Genomic DNA, 23,713 nt, shown 5'->3' with positions numbered 1-23,713 from the left:
ATTTCTGATTTCAAGGGAGAAGCACCCTGAAAGCAAGAGACTTCTATCTTTGAACTCCCAGTTTTTTGTGTGTTTGTGCCGCCCCATCACCCTCTCTCTTTTAAAATAATTTTAACTGAAGATTATTGTATAAAATAATCCTTTGTATAATTATTGTATAAAAGCAAATACAAATGAAACTCAGAAAGAAAAAGAGAGAGAAAGAATAAAAGTGCAAGGAAAAAAAGAAAAGATACAGAAAAACATTGAAGAAAGTAACTTCCAATGTTCACACAATAAATACAAATTAATTTAGTAAATCTTCATCCCTATAAGGCTATAAACAATACAATACAATACAATAGCAGAGTTGGAAGGGACCTTGGAGATCTTCTAGTTCAACCCCCTGCCTAGGCAGGAAACCCTATACCGTTTCAGACAGATGGCTATCCAACATCTTCTTAAAGACTTGCAGTGTTGGGGCATTCACAACTTCTGGAGGCAAGCTCTGATTAATTGTTCTAACTATCAGGAAATTTCTCCTCGGTTCTAAGTTGCTTCTCTCCTTGATTAGTTTCCACCCATTGCTTCTTGTTCTACCCTCAGGTGCCTTGGAGAATAGTTTTACTCCCTCTTCTTTGTGGCAACCCCTGAGATATTGGAACACTGCTATCATGTCTCCCCTAGTCCTTCTTTCTCTTAAACTAGACATACCCAGTTCCTGCAACTGTTTTTCATATGTTTTAGTCTCCAGTCCCCTAATCATCTTTGTTGCTCTTTTCTGAACTCTTTCCAGAGTCTCCACATCTTTTCTACATCGTGTCGATCAGAACTGAATCCGGTATTCCAAGTGTGGCCTTACCAAGGCATTATAAAGTGGTATTAACACTTCACGTAATCTTGATTCTATCCCTCTATTTATGCAGCCTAGAACCGTGTTGGCTTTTTTGGCAGCTGCTGCACACTGCTGGCTCATATTTAAATGATTGTCCACTAGGACTCCAAGATTCCTCTCACAGTTACTATTGTTGAGCAAGGTACCACCTATACTGTACCTGTGCAGTTTGTTTTTGTTGCCTAAATGTAGACCTTCCTTTTTTTCACCATTGAATTTCATTTTGTTAGATAGTGACCAATGTTCAAGTTTATCAAGATCCTTCTATATCTTAAGCCTATTTTCTGGAATGTTGGCTATTCTTGCCAGCTTGGTGTCATCTGCAAATTTGATGAGTTCCCCATTTATTCCCTCATCCAAATTGTTGATGAAGATGTTGAAGAGTACTGGGCCTAAAACAGAGCCTTGGGGTATTCCACTGCATACTTCCCTCCATGTAGATGCAGTTCCATTGAGGACTACATGTTGAGTGCGGTTGGTCAGCCAGTTACGAATCCATCTGGTGGTGATGCTGTCTAACCCACATTCTTCTACTTTATCTAGTAGTAGGTTATGGTCTACCTTATCAAATGCCTTACTGAAGTCCAAGTAAACTATATCGACGATGCCACCCACTAATTTCCTCTGGTCCACTAATTTTGTCACATTATCAAAGAATGCAATAAGACTAGTCTGGCATGATCTGTTTTTGACAAACCCATGTTGGCTTTTGGCTATTACTTTGTTTGCTTCTAGGTGTTCGCTAATTTGTTGCTTGATTATTTTTTCCAGAATCTTTCTTGGTATTGAGGTCAGGCTGATAGGTCTATAGTTTCCTGCATCGATTTTTTTTCTTTTTTCTAGATGGGAACCACATCAGCTTTTTTTCAGTCCTCTGGTAGTTCCCCGGTGTTTCAGGATCTCTGAAAGATATAATTCAGTGGTTCTGAGATCTCGTCTGCCAGTTCCTTCAGAACCCTGGGGTGTAATCCATCCAGTCCTGGTGATTTGAACTCATCTAGGGTAGACAGGTGCCCACTTACCATTTTCTTCCCTATTTCAATTTGTGTTCCTAATCAGATTATCTATTCTTTCCATAACACAGTCCTTATCTAAATGCAAATCCATAAATCATCAACTTTTCAATTCTGGTGTGAGTAAAAAGTTCGTAAAGGATTGCCACAGATTTATAAACACATGTTATTTTATCCTTGATCAAACAAACCATCTTTATATTCTCACTTTTTACTTCTAACAATCTTGATGTTTAATTCATTAAGTTGTTGTTATAGGAATCTATCTTTCTTCAGCTTTTCTTTACCCATCCCAAAGACTTCTTTGAAGCTTTATCAAATCTCTTTTGTAAATACCGTAAGAAGTCATATTCATGTCATTCTCTTAGTTTATAGCAATAGCAGCAATAGCAGTAGACTTATATACCGCTTCATAGGCCTTTCAGGCCTCTCTAAGCGGTTTACAGAGAGTCAGCATATTGCCCCCAACAATCTGGGTCCTCATTTTACCCACCTCGGAAGGATGGAAGGCTGAGTCAACCCTGAGCCGGTGAGATTTGAACCGCTGACCTGCTGATCTAGCAGTAGCCTGCAGTGCTGCATTTAACCACTGCGCCACCTTGGCTCTAATGCTATTTTGTCATTTGCATTTCCACTTTAACTTTCAAAGCCTTAACTTCCTTTCTTTTGCGTCTCTAGCAAGAAGTCTTTATCCAGGTCATTCTCTTGGCTTCTCATTTGTATTTCTACCTTAGCTATTTTCTCTACGTTGCAATCCATACTTCTTTTATTATCCAGTATTTCTGATTCTAATATTTCTACATCAAGAAGAATTTGTTTTTCATCTATCATTCCTTTTTAACATATTTTAGATACAAACTATGCATAAAAATAGCATTAATGTTGATATTGTGGCTAGTAATTTCTGGTCCCATTCCTCAAAAATTTCCTGAAGTGTTTCAAATGTCAAAACATTTTGTATCATTTTGTAAATCCCAAGACTGACTGAGAATAAAGGGTAAATCTGCACCTTTTTTCTTCTTTTCCTGGAACCTTTAGTTCCTTCTAGTATCCAGTTTCTGAAATCATAAGATCCCATATCTTTCTTATGACTTAAGATACACAAAACAATTTAGTTCCCATGAAAGGTTGTTGGTTTATAATTAGTTCCAAAACCTTACAATAAAAACCTTCAAATTTCAAACTTATTTTAACCCTCAATTTGTTTATAACTTTCTTGGATTAAAGTCTTAGTTAGCTTTTTTTGGCATTTATTTCCAATTCTTTAAATTGCTAAACTTAGCTTTTTTTTCTTCTTTTGTTCAAGACTTCAGTTAAAGTTACAGGGTGGCTGTTCAAATTTACAATTATGAAGATCTGCAATAATCTTAAGATAGTTAAATAGGTAATTTCTGAAAGTGATTAAAAAATGAGGCTATTAAACTCATAGTCTTTTAAATGGTTCTACCCAGTGGTAAAATTCTTTTTTTTTTTTTACTACCGGTTCTTTGGGCGTGGCTTGGTGGGTGTGGCAGGGGAAGGATACTGTAAAATCTGCATTCCCTCCCCACTCCAGGGGAAAATTACTGTAAAATCTCAATTCCCACCCCACTCCAGAAAAAGGATACTGCAAAATCTCAATTCCCACCCCACTCTGGGGCCAGCCAGGGGTGGCATTTGCCAGTTCTCTGAACTACTCAAAATTTCCACTACCGGTTCTCCAGAACCTGCTGAATTTCACCCCTGGTTCTTACCATGGTTCTGGGAATGATGGCTGATTCCTTCCTTTCTCAGAACTCAAACCCATGGAAGACCAATGTCTTGCAGTCTCCTTGCAACAGTAGCTGCAAAGAGGATGTGTAGGTGAACTCTTGGCTTCCTGAGGGTTTCCATAGAACCAGTCTGAAGCCATGGTCATTGTCTTTGCTCTTTTAGGACATGTTAGTTCACCCTGCCTCTCCCAGAATTTCTCAGATTCAAATATGTGTGTCTCACTGTTTCAAGCTGCTTTTATAAACACTCTACAAACTCTGGCTTTCCATTCCAAGCATTCCAAATAAATTTTGGTGTTAAAAATGTGTTTTACCAACCCATTCCAGTTTGTTTGTTTCATCCCAGGGACGGTGACTGGGCTTTGCTTTCTGGTCACCTTGCTCAAAACATAATGACATTTATTTATTTGTTTGTTTGTTTGTTTGTTTGTTGGAGCTGCATTCTACAAATACTTTTCTCCTTTGTTCCTGAGTTCTTGTTAATCAACAATAATGTCAATATTCAAATCTATGCCATCATAAACCAGGCTGTTGAGTGAGTAGTTGCTGAACTCCTGCTGAAGAACGTAATTCCGCCAGTTGTTTTGAATAACCTGGGCTGCCTTTTGATACTTCTTGAACTGAGTTTTTATAAGCCACATCCTTAACTTTGACTGCAAGAGGACGGTCGACTTCTCAGGCCAAACATACATCATCAAGGCCCTAATCCTTCTCTCCTCTTTAAGCTGAAAGACACGTTGGCGCCACCACCTCTGGATTGATATTGCACACACACTGGCAAAAAAAAGAGAACGCCGGACCAGCGTACCCCGCCACCATCTTTGGAGGAAGAGAGCAGTCTGAGAAGAGGAAACAATTAACAGGATGTCAGTAGAATGTAGTCAAAAGCAGAAGAAAAAATCTTCGGGGCGGGGGAGAGTGGAAGTAGCACTAAATAGTCAAGTGTTCCATTTGATTGTTTCTATCAGCTGCACAAGAGTAAAGAGACAAAAAACTGAAACTACACATTTAAAATATGGTTGGTCTGGACTAGAGGGGACAAACATCTCAAAAACTGGACACTATATTGCCAGTTGTATTTACACCCCTGGACAACCCCTCATGTGAATTGTTGATTTCATGGGATGTTGGCTATTTTAACATTTCAATTTAATTGGGGGAATTCACAGGGACTACCAACCCATGTTCTGGCCAAGAGAGAAAAACAAGGCTTTTGATAGTTTGTTATTCTTCCTGGATTCATTCCGGAACAAGTCTTTTTACAAAATCTTCCTGGTGCCATTCTCTCTCTTTTTGGTACCATGATAGAGGGAGAAGGGATAATACACTGAATTTAGGTGTAATGCATACAGAAAAAATGATTTTTGTGTGTGTAATGTGCACACATCTTCATGATCATCATATTGACTTTTTAAACATATTCTGGGCTTAGGTAGGAAGCCCTATATTATTTCAGACAAATGGTTGTCCAATCTTTTCTTTAAAACTTCCAGTGTTGAGGCATTCACAACTTCTGGGGGCAAACTGTTCCACTGATTAATTGTTCTGTCAGGAAATTTCTCCTTAATTCTAGGTTGCTTCTCTCCTTGATTAGTTTCCACCCATTGCTTCTTGTCCTGCCCCTGGGTGCTTTGGAGAATAGATTGACCCCCTCTTCTTTGTGGCAGCCCCTGAGATATTGGAACACTGCTATCATGTCTCCCCTACTCCTTTTTTTCATTAAACTAGACATACCCAGTTCCTGCAACCGTTCTTCATATGTTTTAGTTTCCAGTCCCCTAATCATCTTTGTTGCTCTTCTCTGAACTCTTTCTAGAGTCTCTACATCTTTTAATATCATGGTGACACTTGATTACATGGTAGTTTAAGACAACTACAAGTTTCTTCCTTCTATTTTCCCCATAGCAACAACTTGTGAGGTGGGTTGGGTTGAGAGAGACTGGCAGAAAGTCATCCAGCCAGGTTTTCATGCCTGAGGCAGGACTAGAACTCCAACCAAAAATTGCCTGTTAGGGAGATCAAGGTTTAAAAAATAAATATATTTTTTTATTTTTTATTTTAAAAACCCTCATATTCTCGGTTTCTAGCCCGATGCCTTAACCACTAGACCAAACTGGCTGATTGATAATTAACTGATCCCTATGTCAGGTTATGGTGCGGATTTTGTTTTCACTCATTAAGTGTGGTGATATTAAGTCAATCAGACTTTTAAAATGTTTTGCTTCTCCCTAGTTTTGATTCAATTCAGTGTTCATTGTTGCATAGCTTTTTAATTTGACAAGTAGCTACATTGGGAAAACCTGTTGCAAGTCTAGAAATTATACTTTATATCTGGAAAAGGTTCAGAAATAAGAAATCAGAATGCATTTATTTCTCTTGGGACAGTCCTCCAAAAGAATGTTTGCTTTCAGGCCCCCTCTATCACATCTCTGAAAAAATAGAAACTTCAACAGATATTATATATATATATATATATATATATATATATATATATATATATATATATATATGTATGTATGTATGTATGTATGTATGTATGTATGTATGTATGTATGTATGTATGTATGCATTTCAAGCTATTTAGCTCTCATCAGCTAGCCATACCCATGTTGGGAATATTTGGGCATACCAGGGGTTGTGACTTTAAATATATACCTCTCACCCTGGCTGGCTGATAAGGAGTCGAGCTCTGTAGCTCAATGGTTAACACATCTGCCTAAGAGGCAATAGAGCACAGGTTCGATTCCCAACATGGGTATGGCTAGCTGATGAGAGCTAAATAGCTTGAAATAGATCTATACTAGTCTCCCTTTATTTATTTATCAGCATAAATATAACATACATATATATATATATATATATATATATATATATATATATATATATATATATATATATATATATATATATATATATATATATATATATATATACACATATATATATATATACATATATATTTTCAGAGGTTTTCGCGGGTGTTAGTATGTAGGTCTCTAGTTGTTCTGGTTTTCTCCCGCGTAGAATTGGAGATGTCTTGGCGACGTTTCGACGAAGTCTCATTCGTTATTTTCAGGCTGCTTCAGACTACTTCAGGCTTGGTGTTTCCAGGAGTACTCTACTCTACTCTACTCCTGGAAACACCAAGCCTGAAGTAGTCTGAAGCAGCCTGAAGATGACGAATGAGACTTCGTCGAAACGTCGCCAATTCTACGCGGGAGAAAACCCGAACAACTAGAGACCTACATATATATATATATATATATATATATATATATATATATATATATATATATATATATGTATGTATGTATGTATGTATGTATGTATGTATGTATGTATGTATGTATGTATATAATATCTGTTGAAGTTTCTATTTTAAACACATAAACACATCAACAAAAACAAACACATAACTTAAAACAACATAGGAACAAGAAGTTCCATCGTATATCATACAGCAGTTCCATATCGGTTTCTTTACAGTTAGTGTTTTCCCTTCTATACATTTCTATCTTGCATTCATGGTCTCCTTATTCGTTATCCATTTTTATGTACAATTCTATATTTATTTATACTTAGCTATTTATAACCAAATATTGTTTACCTATATTGTGCTTTATATTCTTACTATCATTTATTTTCTTACATACTATTATAGGTATACATTCACATAGTTATTCTTTTTCTTTGCTATTCTTATACTATTGTTATTCCATTTAAAAGGTTATAAGGTACAGTTTGGATTGCTTTGTTTACCATCTCTAGCACCTGTTGTAACACCAACTTATTTTCTCTTTCTTTTCTTTTCTCCCTCCCTTCATTCTCTACTTCCTTCCTTCCACCCTTCTCTCCTTCCCCTTCTTTATTCCCTTACCTCTCCCCTACTCTTACCCTCTCTCTTCCCCTTCTTACCCTCTCTCCTTCTCTTTCTCTCCCTTCCTCCCTCCTCTCCTTCTCTTTCTCTCCCTTCCACCCACCTCTCCTTACCTCTTTCTTCTTCCCGTACCTCTCCTCCACTCTTCCTCTTCCTTTCCTACTATCTCTCCTTCTCTTTCTCTCCCTTCCACCCTCCTCTCCTTTCCCTTCCTTCTTCCCTCCCTTCTCTACTTCCTTCCTCCTCTCCTTCCTTCTTCCCTCCCTTTCTTTTTCTACTGTTATAGGTGTCTCTTTCAAATCTCAATTTATGTTTTCTTGGGGATGGTATTTCCACAAACCCATATAGTTTCATATCATTTCCTTTTTTCTCTTTCGTTCTACAGCCTATATACCAGCTATCATCCTGAATTGATTTCACCATTCTTAACCCTCTTATTTTATTAAACATCTGGGCTCTTTTTTTGGTGTATTCAGTCCATTCAAGTTTATCGAGATAATTGTTATTTCTTGCTCCATCTTTAGCTGAGGTTGTTTTTTTTTACTTCTAGTTTGTATCTGACTTTTCCCTCTCGCACGTTCCTTCTCTGCTCTCTCTCTTTCTTGCCTCTGTTCTTCTCTCCTGTTTCTTTTGTTGTCTTCTGACGTTTCTTCTTCTTGACCTCTACTTTCTAATTCCTCTTTGCTTCCTTGTTCTACTTCCCTCTTGCAGTATTCTTCATAGAAGTTCTGTGCTTCTTCTATATTCTCTATCTTATATCTTTTTCCTTGCCAAGATACCAGAACCCCTTCTGGTACCAACCATCTGTACATTATTCTGTTTTTATTTAACTGGTTTGTTAAAAAATGGTACTGCCTACGTTGTTCCCGAATTCTCCGTGGAATCTGTTTAAGTGTGATCAACTCTTTTCCCTGTAGTGTAATCGTCTCTTCTCTGGGTTTTTTTTTTTTTTGTACACTTCATCTCTCATTCTTTTAGCAAATCTTCAACAGTTATTCCATTATTATGGTAGATCCAGTGGTGGGTTCTGGATCCCATTGCTACTGGTACAGTTGCAACGGTGCCCAGCATCCACCACATGAATGTGTGCAGTGTGCACGCACATGTGCACAGCATGCACATGCATCCTTACCTCTTGTGACACCTCTGCGAGCCTCCACGATGCTCCAGCTGCTTGGCGGAGCATTGCGCAGGCGCCGTGTGCTCTGTGTGCTAAGCACTGAAGAGCTCAAATACAGGTAAGGAGCTTGGGCAGGTGGGTGGGCCATCCAGAGCACCGTACTAGAATGGTACCCTGTGCTCCGGGCAGGCACTAGTACTCCAGTGGTAACCCACCACTGGGTAGATCCCACAGTCAGCCAGATGCTCAGAATGGATTTGGCATTTTTATCCATCTAACAAGTCCTTTCCAAGGATCTAAGATAGGCTGATATTATTTGACGGTGTTCATTAAGTGAAGTTCCAGCTATGAGTTCCTTAGCTGCTATGGACCTTCAAATGCATCAAGTTCTTCCAAAGAACCAAGGTTGTTGTAATATATCAGTTTAAACGTGGATCCAAGCAATGTGGCATTTTGCAATTGACAGATGGGAATTTTGTCAATATACAAGATTTTCTAAATGCAGTCCAAGTTTTTTGGTAGGGCACCCATTATGCCGATAACCACTGAGACCTCCTCGGCTGGTTTATGCTATAATCTGTTGGTTTTAATCTTAATACTTAGATCTTAATAATTTCTGGTCTTTTCCAATTTTTATAATTATTGGTGTTATAAAGCTAATTAATATTAGTATTTTATTATTATACAGTATATTAACATTACATATTTTGATATAATTATTATTATACGTTAATATAATAACAATAATCAGTCTGGAAGACATCCTGGCTATCAGCAATATATGGTGATAACCAGCAACTTGAATTCGGTTGAAAGCATATGACCTGCATAGGAAGAACCATCCAGCTAACCAGTGACTTAAATATATGCATGGAAGATAAAACTACTACGTAGTCTTCATTGAGCAAGGAGACCAACAGCTCTATCACTCAGTGAAGTAGTTGCTAAGTGGAAAACCAAATGACAATGACTGTGCTTTTCTTTTCCCAACTCTCCTATCCTAAGTAAAGCTCACTACCGTGCGGTATAATTGGAAGAACAGAATTAACCTTTGTATTTACATTCATTTGAGAAGAAAGGAGGCAGACAATGGAGACCACATTGAAAGGAATGCAATGGCACTAGCAGTCTTGAGCACATTACACAAATAGCTGGTGTATTCCCCATTGTGTGCCTGCTTAGTCTTTTGTATTCCCTTTCTCTTCAATTTCTCTGCTGTGCAAAGCTGGATGTGTGGGTGTGAAACAACAGGTCAGGTCATGTACAATGTGCCAGTATACATTGTATACTGATTGTAATGGTGATCATGTGACTGAGGAGTACTGCAAGGGTCATAAATATAGGCAATGGTCATAAAGATATTTTTTCCAGTGCCATTGTTGTAACTTCAAACAGTCACTGAATGAGTAAGTCACTAAACAAGCTCTACCTGTTACCTGTAGTCACAATGGCAAGACACTACCTTCTGAGTCAGAACAATACATCTCTAATACCAATCTCATTAGAAGAGTGCTTGTGGCCTTAAATTTTGTAGGCACACCTGCAGAAATTTAGTGTCGACAACAGAAAGAAGAGAATGCTGACTTCCTTGGGCCTTTGGTGTAATGTGTCAAAGTAGTTAAATTCTTTTTCCAGTGCTAAAACAATTCTGCCTTTCACTCTTTGCCAGTATTAATGATACTTAAAATATGTCTCTTGCCATGTGTCGGGAGCAAGCCCTCGGCAGTGTATCGTGGTTTGCTTCTGCTCTTTCTTTTCAGATGGTTCAAATAAAATTGAGTTTAGATATTGCTAGCCAAAGATTACCCTCTATGGAGACATAACACTTGAAATTAATAAACTGAAGGGCTCTTTGGGGTTCTTAGACCACAAGTTCCAAGATCTGTTAAGATCATTTCACCAGTGGATGGGGCACAGATTCTCACATATAATTCAGAACCTGACTGATGAGTTGTGATCAGATCAGATCGCTTGTGATCTTGGTTAAATGTACCCTTTTATAAGACTGAAAAGGATGCACTCAACGTATTTCCATATGAATACTTTTTGATGTACATGACAATATAATACTCTGGTATGACATAGATCCAATAGTTTTTTCTTAATGGATAGTCAAATAGCTTATATTCTCAAAATCACTAACATCAAATCCCTGACCAGTACCTCCAATGTCTTTTGTGGAGAAACCTGTTTAGTCTTTGGTGCTGGTGGTGGCGGCGGTGGGGGTTCCTCTTTTTTGGTACAGGGGAACATATTCTGCAGAGAGAAGAGACAGTGAGATATAAATTAAGTCTACAACAAGTTTAGAGCTGTCAGATGGAGTACACTGAGAAACACTGAGTCCCATGCTACCAAAAACACCTAAGGGCTTATCAATAGGTGTCATTGTAGGTATTTTTGGATACTTTGAAAAATTGATGAACAAAAGGTAATGAAGCAACTGGTGAGTCTATCCTTTCCTGGCCCATAATTCCCATAATTTTGAATGCTGCCTGGAAATCTCAAGAATTGTGTCTCACACATCTGGAGACATCTAGTTAAGAAATATTGGATGGAGATAGACAAGATCCCTTCTAGATTCAGGTGTGTCCATTTCAGATCTATGTGGCTGTGACTGCTAAACAGTGAGTGAAACACACATTTTGCAATTGCTGACTACTGGCAATCAAAACTATGTCTGGGCGTAGACCCACTAATTCAAATTAAGTAGTAGATGTATCCAAATCTAATAACTAAGACTCAATTTTATCTTCAGGGGGAAACGATTTTCAGCTTTCCAAAGAGCTTGCTTATTCACATGCTGATTTAAGATAGAGAATGGATTGTCCTTCATTTGGGCAAATACAGGCTAGGGACTAATTCTACTAGCAGGGGACAAAAGCTTTTCAAGATTGTTTGAAGATGTCATATATCACATGAGTATCTAGAATATGAACATCTAGAAACAAATAAAGTTATAACTAGGAGCCAGCATCAGTTTGTTAAAAACAGATAATATCAAACCAATCTTACTTCATTCTTTGACAAAGTGACTAAATTAGTAGACCAGCAAAATGCTGTGGACATATTATACTTAGACTTCAGCAAGTCATTAGACAAAGTAGACCACAACCTATTTCTTGGTACACTAGAAAAATGTGGGATAGACACCATCACCACTAGATGGATTGGTAACTAGCTGACAAACCATACTCAACAAGTTGTCCTTAATGGTACTACATCTTCATTAAGAGAAGTAAGAGTGGGTACCATGAGGTTCCATCTTAGAGCCAGTACTCTTCAATATCTTCAGAAATGACTTAGATGGAACAGAAGGGGAGCTTATCAGATTTGCAGATGATACTAAGCTGGCATGAATAGCCAACACTCCAAAAGACAAGCTCAGGACCCAAAAAGTTCTTGACAGATTTCAACAATGGGCCCTATCCAACAACATGAAATTTAATGTGGAGAAAAGCAAAGTTTTACACTTAGGCAGGAAAATCAAAGGCAGAAGTACAGAGTAGGTGAAACCTGCCTCAAAAACAGTAACTGTACGAGGGATCTTGAAGTTCTACTGGATGATCACTTAAACATGATCCAGCAGTGTGCGGCTGCAGGCAAAAAATCTAATACAATCCTTGGTTGTATAAACAGAGGCATAGAATCAAAATCATGTGAAGTATTAATACCACTTTATAAAGCCTTAATAAAGCCACATCTGGAATATTATATCTAGTTTTGGTCACCACATTACCAAAAAGATGTTGAGTCTTTGGAAAAAGCACAAATAAAAGCAACTAAGATGATTAAAGGCGTGGAGACAAAAACGTATGAAAAATGGTTGCAGGAATTGGGTATGGCCACTCTAGAGAAAAGCAAGACTAGGGGTAACATGATATCAGTATTCCAGTATATGAGAGGATGCCACAAAGAAGAGGGGATCAACTTATTTTCCAAAGCACCAGAAGACAAGACAAGAAACAATGGATGGAAAATAATCAATGAGAGAAGCAACTTTGAATTAAGGAGAAACTTCCTATCAGTGAGGACAATTAACCAGTGGAACAGTTTCCCTTCAGAAGTTGTAGGGGCTTTATCACTGGAGGTTTTTAAGAAAAGACTGGACACTTAATCTATCTGAAATGTGATAGGCTCTCCTGCTTGAGCAGGTGGTTGGATTAGAAGACCACCAAGGTCCATTCCAGCTCTATTCTGATTGCTTGCTTGCTTTATTGATTGATTGATTGATGGAATTCATTGTCTGATGATAACATGATTGGTCTGAGGCCTGATGGGGCCCAAGTGGCTGGGTCAGGATAGTTGATATATAGTGCCTGGCAACACTGGAGTAGTGGTGTATTTTTTCTAGGACCTCTTTTGCTAACTTGAAGGCAATTGGTGATCCTGACTCCAGGACTACCTGTACCAATGTTCCTGGAAGCCACTCCTTTGGCTCCAACCCCACTCCTTTTTGGGCTCTAGAATTTCTGCCTGGGACTCTGCTCTGAATTATAGGGGGTGATATCATCTCAGTCCCCCTAATCATTCAAAGTTCTGAAGTTCCCAACTTATGGCTTGTGGGAGTGTTTTGTGGGGTGTTGGGTACATTATTTTCTCTGCAGGGCTTGAGGCCCTCAAGTGCTTGTGTGATTGTAGCCAGGGGACATTCAGGGCATTGGTTTGTGAATGTATAATATGGGTGGGAGAGATTGGTGAATGTGTCTTTGATCTAGGAGAAAGGAATGAGGAGGGAGTTGTTTGAAGAAGGCAAGAAGGAACATCAGGATGATGATGGACAGAGGTAAGTGTGATAAAAACCCAGGGTGCACCATGTCAAATAATATTGGATCTAGTGCTTGGAAGCTGTCCTACTGTTTTGGCCCTCAATTTCCACTCTCAATGCATGTCTATCAGGGCCTCAGTGACCTTGGGCTCCAGCTATGCTTTTGAGGTTGGTTTGTCTGTCCTCATTCATGACCTCATCATGGATAAGGGCACCAAGCCCACATGTTTGAAACCTGGCTGGGCCCAGAGATTTTCGGGCTTTACATCTACTGAGAATTACTGGGAGGATTGGATAGGGTGGCTATTGTCATCCATGAGACTTTGAAGGCCCTTAAAGGCTTTGCTGTCCCGGTAATCCCAATCAATTAGATATGAGGCACAGCAAAAAGTTGACTTTAAGGGAACAGTTGGGATGGCTGCAGGTGTATTGCCATCCCTGCTGCTGCTCATTATCATCCCTACCGGAGCTCTGGATTTCATTGCTGGGCTGGCAATAGAGTCCCCAAGGCTGTTAATGGTTGGGAAATTCAATTTGCTGCTTGATGGCTCTGAGTCCAAGACAGCACAGGAATTTATGGCTTCCATGGTAACCATGGACCTGTCCCAAGTAAAGGATGGACTGATATTAGTGGCTGCATATTAGATCTGCATACATCACATTGTCTCAAGGCAGTGATAAGATCAGGTAGTGGAAGACATAACATCAGTTAATGCAGTTAATGTTAACTGACAAATCATATTTAATGTGTAGTTCGCAACATAACAACAGCCACTTGGAGGGAAGTAAGCAAGGTTCTGTTTTAGGCCCAGTACACTCCAATATATTCATAAACAATCTATGAGGGAATAGAAGGGGAAGTCTTTAAATTTCAAATGACAATAAGCTGGCAGGAATAACCAACACTCCAGAAGACAAGCTCCAGATCCAAAAAGATAGATTGGACTCAATCTAGCAAAATGAGATTCAATGTAGATTAAAAAATAAGGTTTTATACTTAAACAAGAAAAACCAACCATATAGGTACAAATTAAGTGAAACTTGGCTTAATGCCATTAACTGTGGGAGGGATCTTGGAGTCCTAGTGGACAATCACTTAGAGATGAGCCAACAATAATCCTATTAATCCCACATTGAGGGATAGAATTAAAATCACATGAAGTTCTATTACCACATTACAAAGCTTTAGTAAGACCACACTTGGGACACTGCATCAAATTCTAGTCACCAAAACTCTGGAAAGAATGCAGAAAAGAGGAACAAGAATGATTAGGGGGCTGGAAGTTAAAGCATATGAATGATTAAAGGAATTGGATATGCCTGGCCTAATGAAAACAAGGCTTGAGGAAGACATGATGTTCCAATATCTGAGGGCTCCTTCAAAGATGAGGGGGTCAAATTATTTTCCAAAGCACCAAAGGACAAGATGAAAAACAATGGATGGAAATTAACCAAAGAGAGAAGAAACATAGAACTAAGGAGAAAGTTCCTAACAGTGAGAGCAATAAACCAATGGAATAGCTTTCCTTCAGAAGTTATGAGTACTCCATCACTGGAGGCTTTTCAGAAGAGACTGGTCAGACACTTGTCTGAAATAATATAAGGTCTCCTGCTTGAGCAGAGGTTGGCCAAGAAGATCTCCAAGGTGCCTTCCAACTCTATTATTCTATATTCTATCTTCAGTTGATTGTTGTGGGAAAATCACTTCTGCTTTCTGTCTCACTTGCATTACCCTCCCCTGTGAAAAAGAAAGAGCCATTTGGTCCACCCCAGATGACTGTTTTACTCAATGAACTTCCAAAGGAAGCTGGGGATTTCCCTAAGGATCTCGTGGATATGTTGGCCAAGAGTCACTGTTTGGATGGGTAGGTGGGTGGAGCCTTGGGTAATATTATCCTTAGGAGGTCTTTCCCTATGTACTCCCAGTAGTCTCAGAGTACTCCTTGGTTCACTGAAAAGTTTTGCGAGATAAACTACAACAAGAAATGCCTGGAGAGTGATTAAATGAAGACCTGGTCTGATTAATACCAATCATATTAATATCATTTTTTCTCTAACATTGTGTCCAGTAGCCATCAAATAGCCCTATTTAGAGTGATCCAGTTCCTTCTGGGTAGGGATGGACCACAGAACCACTGCAAGGCTATCTGGCAAATAAAGTTGCTCAAATTCACAGGGGTTTACCTCTAACTGGACAGGTGTTGCGGTGTGATCTGGGATGTGTTTGAATAAGGACACTAGGAAATGAACAGGATTCTCTTTGGCTACTTTAACCCTTCTGGGTTGTTAAGACAGCGAAAGAGGTGCCCTATAGTCAAGTTCAGGCTGTGGTGTCAGCCTCTTTGGGGGAGGGGATGGTGCACTCCCTCCTCAAGAGGTTCAACCATTTTCAAAAAGGATCACCTGTCTCCATCATTCTGTTTTTAAGGCAGTAGGACTGTGGTTGTGGGAAATCCTGGTGGAAATGGATTATTTAATTCTATTTGAGTTTTGGCTCTATGCTGGATTCAGTACAAAGAGTCTTAGTTGTGCTTGTGGAAAACCAGTGGCAGAACCAAGATGTGTTGCTTGAACTCTTACCAGTTTTTAATATCATTGATCACAGTATCTTTCTGGTCCAATTGAAGGGGGTATCCTCTTATGGTGATTCTTTTCCTTCCTTGTGACTACTTGTAGTTGGTATTGGCAAGGGGAAAGAGATTGAATCTTAGACCCTTCCTTTATGAGTTTGATATTCTCACCTTCCTGATTTAACATCTATAGGAAACCACTAAGTGAGGTCATTTGCTAGTTGGAATTAGCAGTACATGAATGAAACTATTTCCTAACTGCAGGCTAACTACAAGAGTGTGTTAAGACTCTATTCCAATGCCTGGAGGCTATGCAGAACTGGATGAGGAGAAACTAACTGCAACTCAATTCTACCAAGATCAAACTACTGTAATGGGCTATAAGAGTAATGTTAAGGAACAGGAGGAAGCATTGCAAACATGATAGTGGCCGGTGATATTAGGGCCACCTAGATCCAGGAAATTTCCATCTGTTAGTTTGGATGAAATAGTGCTTCCCTATTCAAAAGCGGTAGCCTGACTCTTTTCTCAGGCCTTGATTTAGGGTGGATGGTTACCCTTATTGGATAGGTTTCTGACCTGTTTTTGTGTCAAATGTCCTGTTTCTCCTCATGTTTATTTTGTATTGGGTTTTTGTCTTGTTTTGTTATGTTTTGAACCTCCCAAAGTTGTTCTATTAAAGCCCACCTCAGATGCCAGGAAAAGCATATATGACCCCTTCTAGATGACCCATCATGCAGGGAATAAACATTCAAACCATGATGTAGGCTTTCAAGGATCTGGGTTTGTTGATCAAGAGCAGTCTTCTCACTGGATGAAGTTCACCATAACTGCAACCTCAGCAAATGGAAGATGCACTGCCTATCATAAGTAGCCCAGGAAGTCTAGATGGGAGATACCCAAACAAGCATAAACCTCTAGGATTATATGTAGCACAAGAAGCTTTGGGCAAGTCCCCAAAACATCTGCATGTCCTCCTTTTAGTAGGCAATGTGATCATCAAAGCCCACATCAGGGAAAAGGGGGGCAGCAGATCAAGGCAGTTAAGGAGGGAATAAAAAATTATGTTAGCTGGGTTGAGGAAAATGTGCCATCTCTCGTGGGAAAACAGGAATCCACAAAGATCTGAATCCTAGTGAAGTTAATTATCAACCCCAAGTTGTTTAAGCAAGTTCAGGATGGCAATGATAGATCACCAAACTCACAAACCAGTTTGACTGTTCTTTTTTTTTTTTTAGCATCACCCAGCATGATTGACTGAGAAAGGACAAGACTCCCAGTGGGGTTAAAGCTGTCCCACTTATGCATCAGTACTAATTGGTGGATTTGTGCAATAGTTGCCCCCACTTTTGACCCAGTTAGGTATCTAGATGAATCTAGCCAAAGTTTAATTGCCTAGGAAGGATATATGGTGTGATAAAAGTTGAAGTGGATAAGGTGTTTTGGTCAACTCCAGAAGGATCTCTCATAGCAAAAATACAGATTCAAATAAAAATCTGCTAGTAAACCACTCCATTATAGATAAGATTCCCACTGCATTAAACCAGAATGCTATTTGGTTTTAACTTAATGAGTCATGGAAGCTATTTTTACACATATGTTAAACCAATACAATTTGTAAACCAGGCTTTGAATTTACATATTGCAAGTATTTATCCAATTATAATTAGATCAACAATAAATCAAAAGATGGACAATGTTTGAAGTATAAGGGGACATAAGTAAGCCTCCTAATCTTCATAGAGTTCAAAGAGATGAACACTGGTGGTGTTTCAATGTCAGAAGAAGCAGGGCTACTTTGGGAGCTCAATGAGAACAATATTTGAGGGACTATCACAGAGAAGAGGGAGGCAACATTTTCTCCAATCTACCTGAGGGCAGGACAAGAAATAATGGATGGAAACTTATCAAGGAAAGATCTAACTGAAAACTAAAGAGAAATTTCCTGACCGTGAGGACAATTAATCAATGGAACCACTTGCCTCCAGAAGTTGTAGGTGCTCCATCACTGGAGGTTTTTAAGAAGAAATTTGGCAGCCATTTGTCCAGAATAATATAGAATCTCCTACTTGAATAGTGGGTTGAAGTAGAAGACCTCCAAGGTCCCTTCCAACACTATTATTCTGTTATCCATATTTCACTTACTTTTATTTTCTCCCAAAAAGTCTCTTCTTTTGGTTTTGGTTTAGGTTTAGGGGCCATTTTTTTCAGAAAAAGTCAAAATTTGTTTAGAAAGAATTTAGTTCCAACTGTTGAAGTTCTCTTAAAATAGCAGCACCGAGCTATCTTGTAATCTATGATGTCACAATGCACATCACTCTAACTGTCACTAAGTTAGTTAAGAATGAATCTGGGCAAAGTAGGATTGTTTCTAGAACTAGTTCTTTAGATAGTGTACTAAGTGTCAGGGTTCCAAATAACATCCAAAATTAAATCAGATTCCAAGGCAAAGTATTGCTCAAAGTTCCAATTTATTAAGAGAGTCATGTTGGCACATCTGGGAAAACCCGAATCTGAAAACTTCCTGGTTTTCCCCACCCAGTTGAAAGTTCAAGATCTTGCCCCCACACCCACAAGTCCATCACATGGTCCAATCTTCCACTGCCATGCTGGCAGTTCCCCCCATCCAGTTCCGGTCAGGTGCAGAGGTACCAAGGCAAAGGATGACCTTGGCAATCTAAAAGGAATTTTATTTTGGTTACATCACATCCTACTCCTTACTATCCCCCTCCCATTTCCCCACTATAGAAACAGCATAGTAGATAGAAGTGTGGCAGGCCAATGATCCCAAAATGAACCTGGCTGCAGGCCTGACACTAAGATCACCCTGGATCCTGAATCTGCCATTGAAATACATTTTTTTTCTTGGAGTGGGGAATAGGATCCAATAAGATAGATTTAATTTCCTATCATTGTTTCCATATGTCTTAGAAGACTTAAGAAACAAATGCTGAAATTAAGGAAAATTTCGATTTTTTTTGTACCATAGAAAATATAATGATGCTTTAAAATCAAAATCTGGATTATGGGAGGATGGAGAGACAAAAACAGTCTGGATTAAAGAGGTGAAGCCTAGAATAATTTGGTGGATTCACTTTGAGCCTAGATATAGGAATCATTACATTAAAGGATATATATGAGAACTTAAAGCATGTAGGTGCAGCTAGATTAGGAGTGGGGAAGCCCAAATTTCAGTCCTTCCTTAGGCAAGGAAGGCAGCTGCGTGACCTTGGGCAAATCACTTCCTCTCCGCATCAAGCCAACTGAAAAACAAAACTTTTGGTCACATCATGCATTGATGAACTTTGGTGCAATACAAAAGAAATGGAGGAACAAGAGAAATACAGCAATAAACACATGGCACTGGCATCCTTCAGTCTCAAAAGACTATGATATCATGCTCTGGAAAGAGGTCAAAGCTGGAGTGTCCTCTCCAGCACGACGGCTGGGTAGATTAATATGGAGGATAAACTACATTATAATTCTTAGCCTAGCCCAATTCATGGTTTGTTATTGGGGAGATAAAATGAGAGGAGATTCTTAGGTACTTGATAGCAATTAAAAATAATTCTATTGAGCATCTGGCATTCATCAATAAAGTAACTAGTAAATAAAATAAAACCTCATGATTTTGGTTCTGGCCACAGATAAAACTGAATTTTTCGGTAACCTGAAATTGAGCGGTTTGAAGTTCCTTTACTGTAGAACAATAAACACAACTGTAAAAATATATAGCAATTCAATCTAAGGATTAAGGTGCTAGACTAGAAAAAAATCAAGGTTGAATTTTTATTTGATCATGCTATTCACTACATTATAATTCTTAGCCTAGCCCAATTCATGGTTTGTTATTGGGGAGATAAAATGAGAAGAGATTCTTAGGTACTTGATAGCAATTAAAAATAATTCTATTGAGCATCTGGCATTCATCAATAAAGTAACTAGTAAATAAAATAAAACCCCATGATTTTGGTTCTGGCCCCAGATAAAACTGAATTTTTCGGTAACCTGAAATTGAGCGGTTTGAAGTTCCTTTACTGTAGAACAATCAAATTGACCAATCAATCAAATTTTCCAGTTTCTGCTCCTGAGTTCACTATTTTTCCATTAAGCCTTGTGTCCACAGGCTTCTAATTCAAGATAATATTCTTTGTACTTGATAAGCTGCAGAAAAGCTATATTAGTGCTTAAAAACTAAAATGCCTTTGCTTCATTTTGAAATGAATCACTACAGTTCTCTGTTAGCCAGAAGAATTATTACAGTAGAATAGGGATATAAAACTCAAGTCGTCACGTCGCCATCATGTGACGTCTCGGGACTTTTTCCCTGTTCGCCAAACCGGGCAGGGGCACGTGGTGCATCTGGCCCGCAGGTTTGACACCCCTGCAGTAGAGCAAGTAATGCAATCAACTATCTCCCCAGGTATTTACGTGATCTGTGTTTTCTACGACTGGAAGGTACAAATGTCTAGCAAATAAAATGGGATTACTACAACTAACTGAAGCTAGTACAGTATTTGTTTTAGAGTTTCATCTCTACTTCAATGAAACTGTCCATTTACTTTTCCCCAAATGTAAACAATACAATTTTGACCTCCAATTTTTTGCTTTAACAAAAGCAAAAAGCCACTTTTTTTTTTGCAGAAGCACTGAATGTTGTGGAGGTAGTCGCACATGGAGACTGAATTTTTTTTTTTCACTTTGCAGGCTTCACACAGTAATTCAAAATTATGGTAAAAATCAGGTATTGTAAAAATCAAGGATGAAGGAATCATAGCCATTTGTTCCTGCATATTTGGTTAAACATAAGATTAGCCAGATCTGGCCTTCCAAGGTCTGAATGGCCACCAAGAAATGTCAACATTTCTTGGCTGATATCTAGGGTCAACCAGGTTCCTGCAGACCAGATCTGGCAATCCCTAGTTTTGGATGAAATTCCATAATGTCAGATGTGCAATATCATTGAAAGAGTGTTTGTAGCCTTGGGTCTTTACTTGCAGTTAGAGAATGCAGTTTTCTGCTTCACATTAATTGTTATGTTAATTATTCAGTAAGGTTTTTGACACCTCCCAAACTGTGAAGCCTGAGCTGGCTCTCCTCTCCGCAGAAATGAAGATTTTTCTCTAGCCTGCCTCTTTTGTAGTCAGTATTTTTAACAACCTCATTAGTGAGGATTTCTCCTCTTTGAAGAAAGCAAGCCTTACTGCAGAGCATCTGGAGCAAGTGGAGAGTTAGCGCTGCAGATCACAGGGATGCCATCTGCAACAGCTCTAGAGCGCATTGCAACTGCTCCTAGCAAATATTTCATTGCTCTTGGTTTTCTACGCTTCTGGGGAGGTCCTAAATTAAGTGGAAAGTCAACAGATTAAGCTTTCTTCAATGCTGCATAATGGATTGGAACCAAATGTAGTTGCATAGTGAGTAAATCTGTTGCAATCAACAGGGATAATCTTAGTTACATCAATTCCAGTTAAATTACTTCAAGTATTGTATTATTGTTGTATAAGTACAGTGCAATTCCAATCACAGTACAATCAATTCTACACCCACATTCAATGGGTGATTCAATGGGACTTTTGAGTAGACATTTAAAATTGTTCCTCAATTTAATGGAACTGGTAGGGCATTTGAAGGGCCTGGCAGAAAATTGGTGAAAAATACAGAAGTTCTTTGATAGAAGAACATTGTCAGTTTTGGAAGTAGAATTTGACTCAATCCATGTGTCTTGCCAAACAATGATTTGTTTAGTTACTATTACGGAATACAGCAGCTTTCTGGGCTCATAGCCAAGTGCCAAAGCACATGGCATAGCAGACAAGCCTTTTCGGTCAGGTCTCAATTAAAAAAAACATTATGCAGAAGTGAATGCAGTAGTATTTCTTTTTCATAAGCAGTTATACAGCACAGCATGGTAAATATTTTTTAAAAATGTTATAATCCAAAGGCTCCAGAATTTTGGACGACAGGCAGGCAGACAGACAGACAGACAGACAGACAGACAGACAGACAGACAGACACACTTTCTTAGATTTATATCCTATCTTTTGTACAGGAGCTCAAGGGAGCATCTGCTTTTTCTCCAAGTCTTTCCCACAACTATCCCCTTGTGAAAAAGGTTGGGCTAAGTGAGAATGGCTGACCAGGAAGTTTTTGTGGCTGAAAGTAGATTAGATCCTGTGTCTCCCTGAGGCCAGTCCAACATCTCCACCATTATACCACAATGGCTGTCTTATTGCAATAGCACTTACTTATTATATGCTTCACAGTGCTTTACAGCCCTCTCTAAGCAGTTTACAGAGTCAACATACAGTATTGCCCACAACAATCCAGGTCCTCATTTTACCAACTTCAGAAGGATTGAAGGCTGAGTTAACCTTGAGCCGGTGAGAATTGAACTGCCAAACTGCTGGCAGCCGACAGTCCGCAGAGTAGCCTGCAGTACTGCATTCTAACCACTGTGCCACCACGGCTCCGGAGTTGTATCTATGGAAACTCACTCAAAATTCCCCAGAATTTACTTCTGAATGATCATGCACACCATTAGCTATTAAGCTGTCCTAAATGGAGCCAGGAATAGGTGTACATTGACTTCAGATCTTATGATGACTTGCAATGATTAGCCTCTATCTTAGATACAGTAGGAGTCTTTCCTAACAATGCCTGAAGAAGCCTACTTCTGGTAGCAACCAAGTCCTCTTACTTTCCAAAATGCTGCTATTTTAGCCACAGTATCATTTCTGTTGTCAGCTCTATTTATATTCTGCTTCTACTGGAATGAATGAAATCGAGGCAGTAGGGGACAATCACAGCTGATATGAGAGGCAAATTGTTCCAATAGATGAGTATTTTCCATTTACATGTTCTAGGAAAACACCAATTACCTTCTTAGTTGCACTTATGCCTATTTGCCTTCTGCAGTTAAGATTAGTAAGCTTTCAGCTAAGGTTATTGGAAGGCTCTCCAACAGTAAAGCAATGGCAGTGATTTGATTTGATTTAGCCCATCCAAGTCTAATTTTAAAACTTATTCCTGAGCTAGAAATTTGGGTATCTGCTAACAGTCTTTTTGGCTGTTTTTCCCCATTCTATGGAGTCGTGTTTTTTCTGAGACACAGTCTGCTTCTTCCCACATCATTTGAGATAACAGAAGGATAAGAAGCATTGTACTGTGTTCCTCTGAGGCAGTGTTTTATATTAGGATGACTTTGGAAGAATTAGAGCATGCCATTAATCTATGAAACTTTGCAGCATAACAATTTGGAGAATGCCTTCAGACCACCAGAGAAATAATGTTGGTGAGAAACATGACTTGAGAGCAAACGATTTCATCCCCCAAACATTAAGGCCTTAGATCTCATGCTGAACAACTTGTTTCGAACAAGCTTTATTGCATTCTGGCTGACAGGTTGAGCTGGAAGAAACCAGAGAATTTTTTTTTTCATCTTTTATTTGTCTTGTTTATATTACTTTCCATTTCCATCAAACAGCGTGTGATCTGGATACAGTTATTTGAACAGTCATTATACACATATTTGTTATTATATTCATCACAATAATATTAATAATATAACTATACATCAATATAATTGCAATAATACATATCTTCATCATCAAATTCTCTCCACATTAACATTTTCTTTTTTATATCTCCTCCTTTCTAACTTCTGTTTCTATTGTCTAACGATTTAAAAAAAATACATCCCACCTCAAAAAATATTCAGTTTCTTCTTTATTCCTTAATAAT

At 38.7% G+C, this 23,713-nt stretch overlaps 2 protein-coding genes across 2 annotated transcripts in view; one reads left to right on the top strand and one right to left on the bottom strand.

Annotated features, from left to right (window-relative positions):
• The window catches only part of GRM2 (glutamate metabotropic receptor 2), a 57,130-nt gene that overhangs the window by 10,205 nt on the left and 23,212 nt on the right, over nt 1-23,713 (top strand). The window lies entirely within an intron of this gene.
• On the bottom strand, nt 4,118-13,987 carry IQCF6 (IQ motif containing F6). The gene is made up of 3 exons (XM_087711151.1): nt 13,865-13,987; nt 10,799-10,891; nt 4,118-4,477 (listed from the first exon to the last, which is right to left on the bottom strand). Exons 1-3 carry the CDS (start codon nt 13,985-13,987, stop codon nt 4,118-4,120), a joined length of 576 nt encoding a protein of 191 aa, XP_087567277.1.

This window comes from Thamnophis sirtalis, unplaced genomic scaffold (assembly GCF_051295495.1).
Source record: "Thamnophis sirtalis isolate CommonGarterSnake01/CBP01778 unplaced genomic scaffold, rThaSir2_p1.2 scaffold_3, whole genome shotgun sequence".
NCBI lineage: Eukaryota > Metazoa > Chordata > Lepidosauria > Squamata > Natricidae > Thamnophis > Thamnophis sirtalis.
This window is presented reverse-complemented; position numbering and strand designations above follow the sequence as displayed.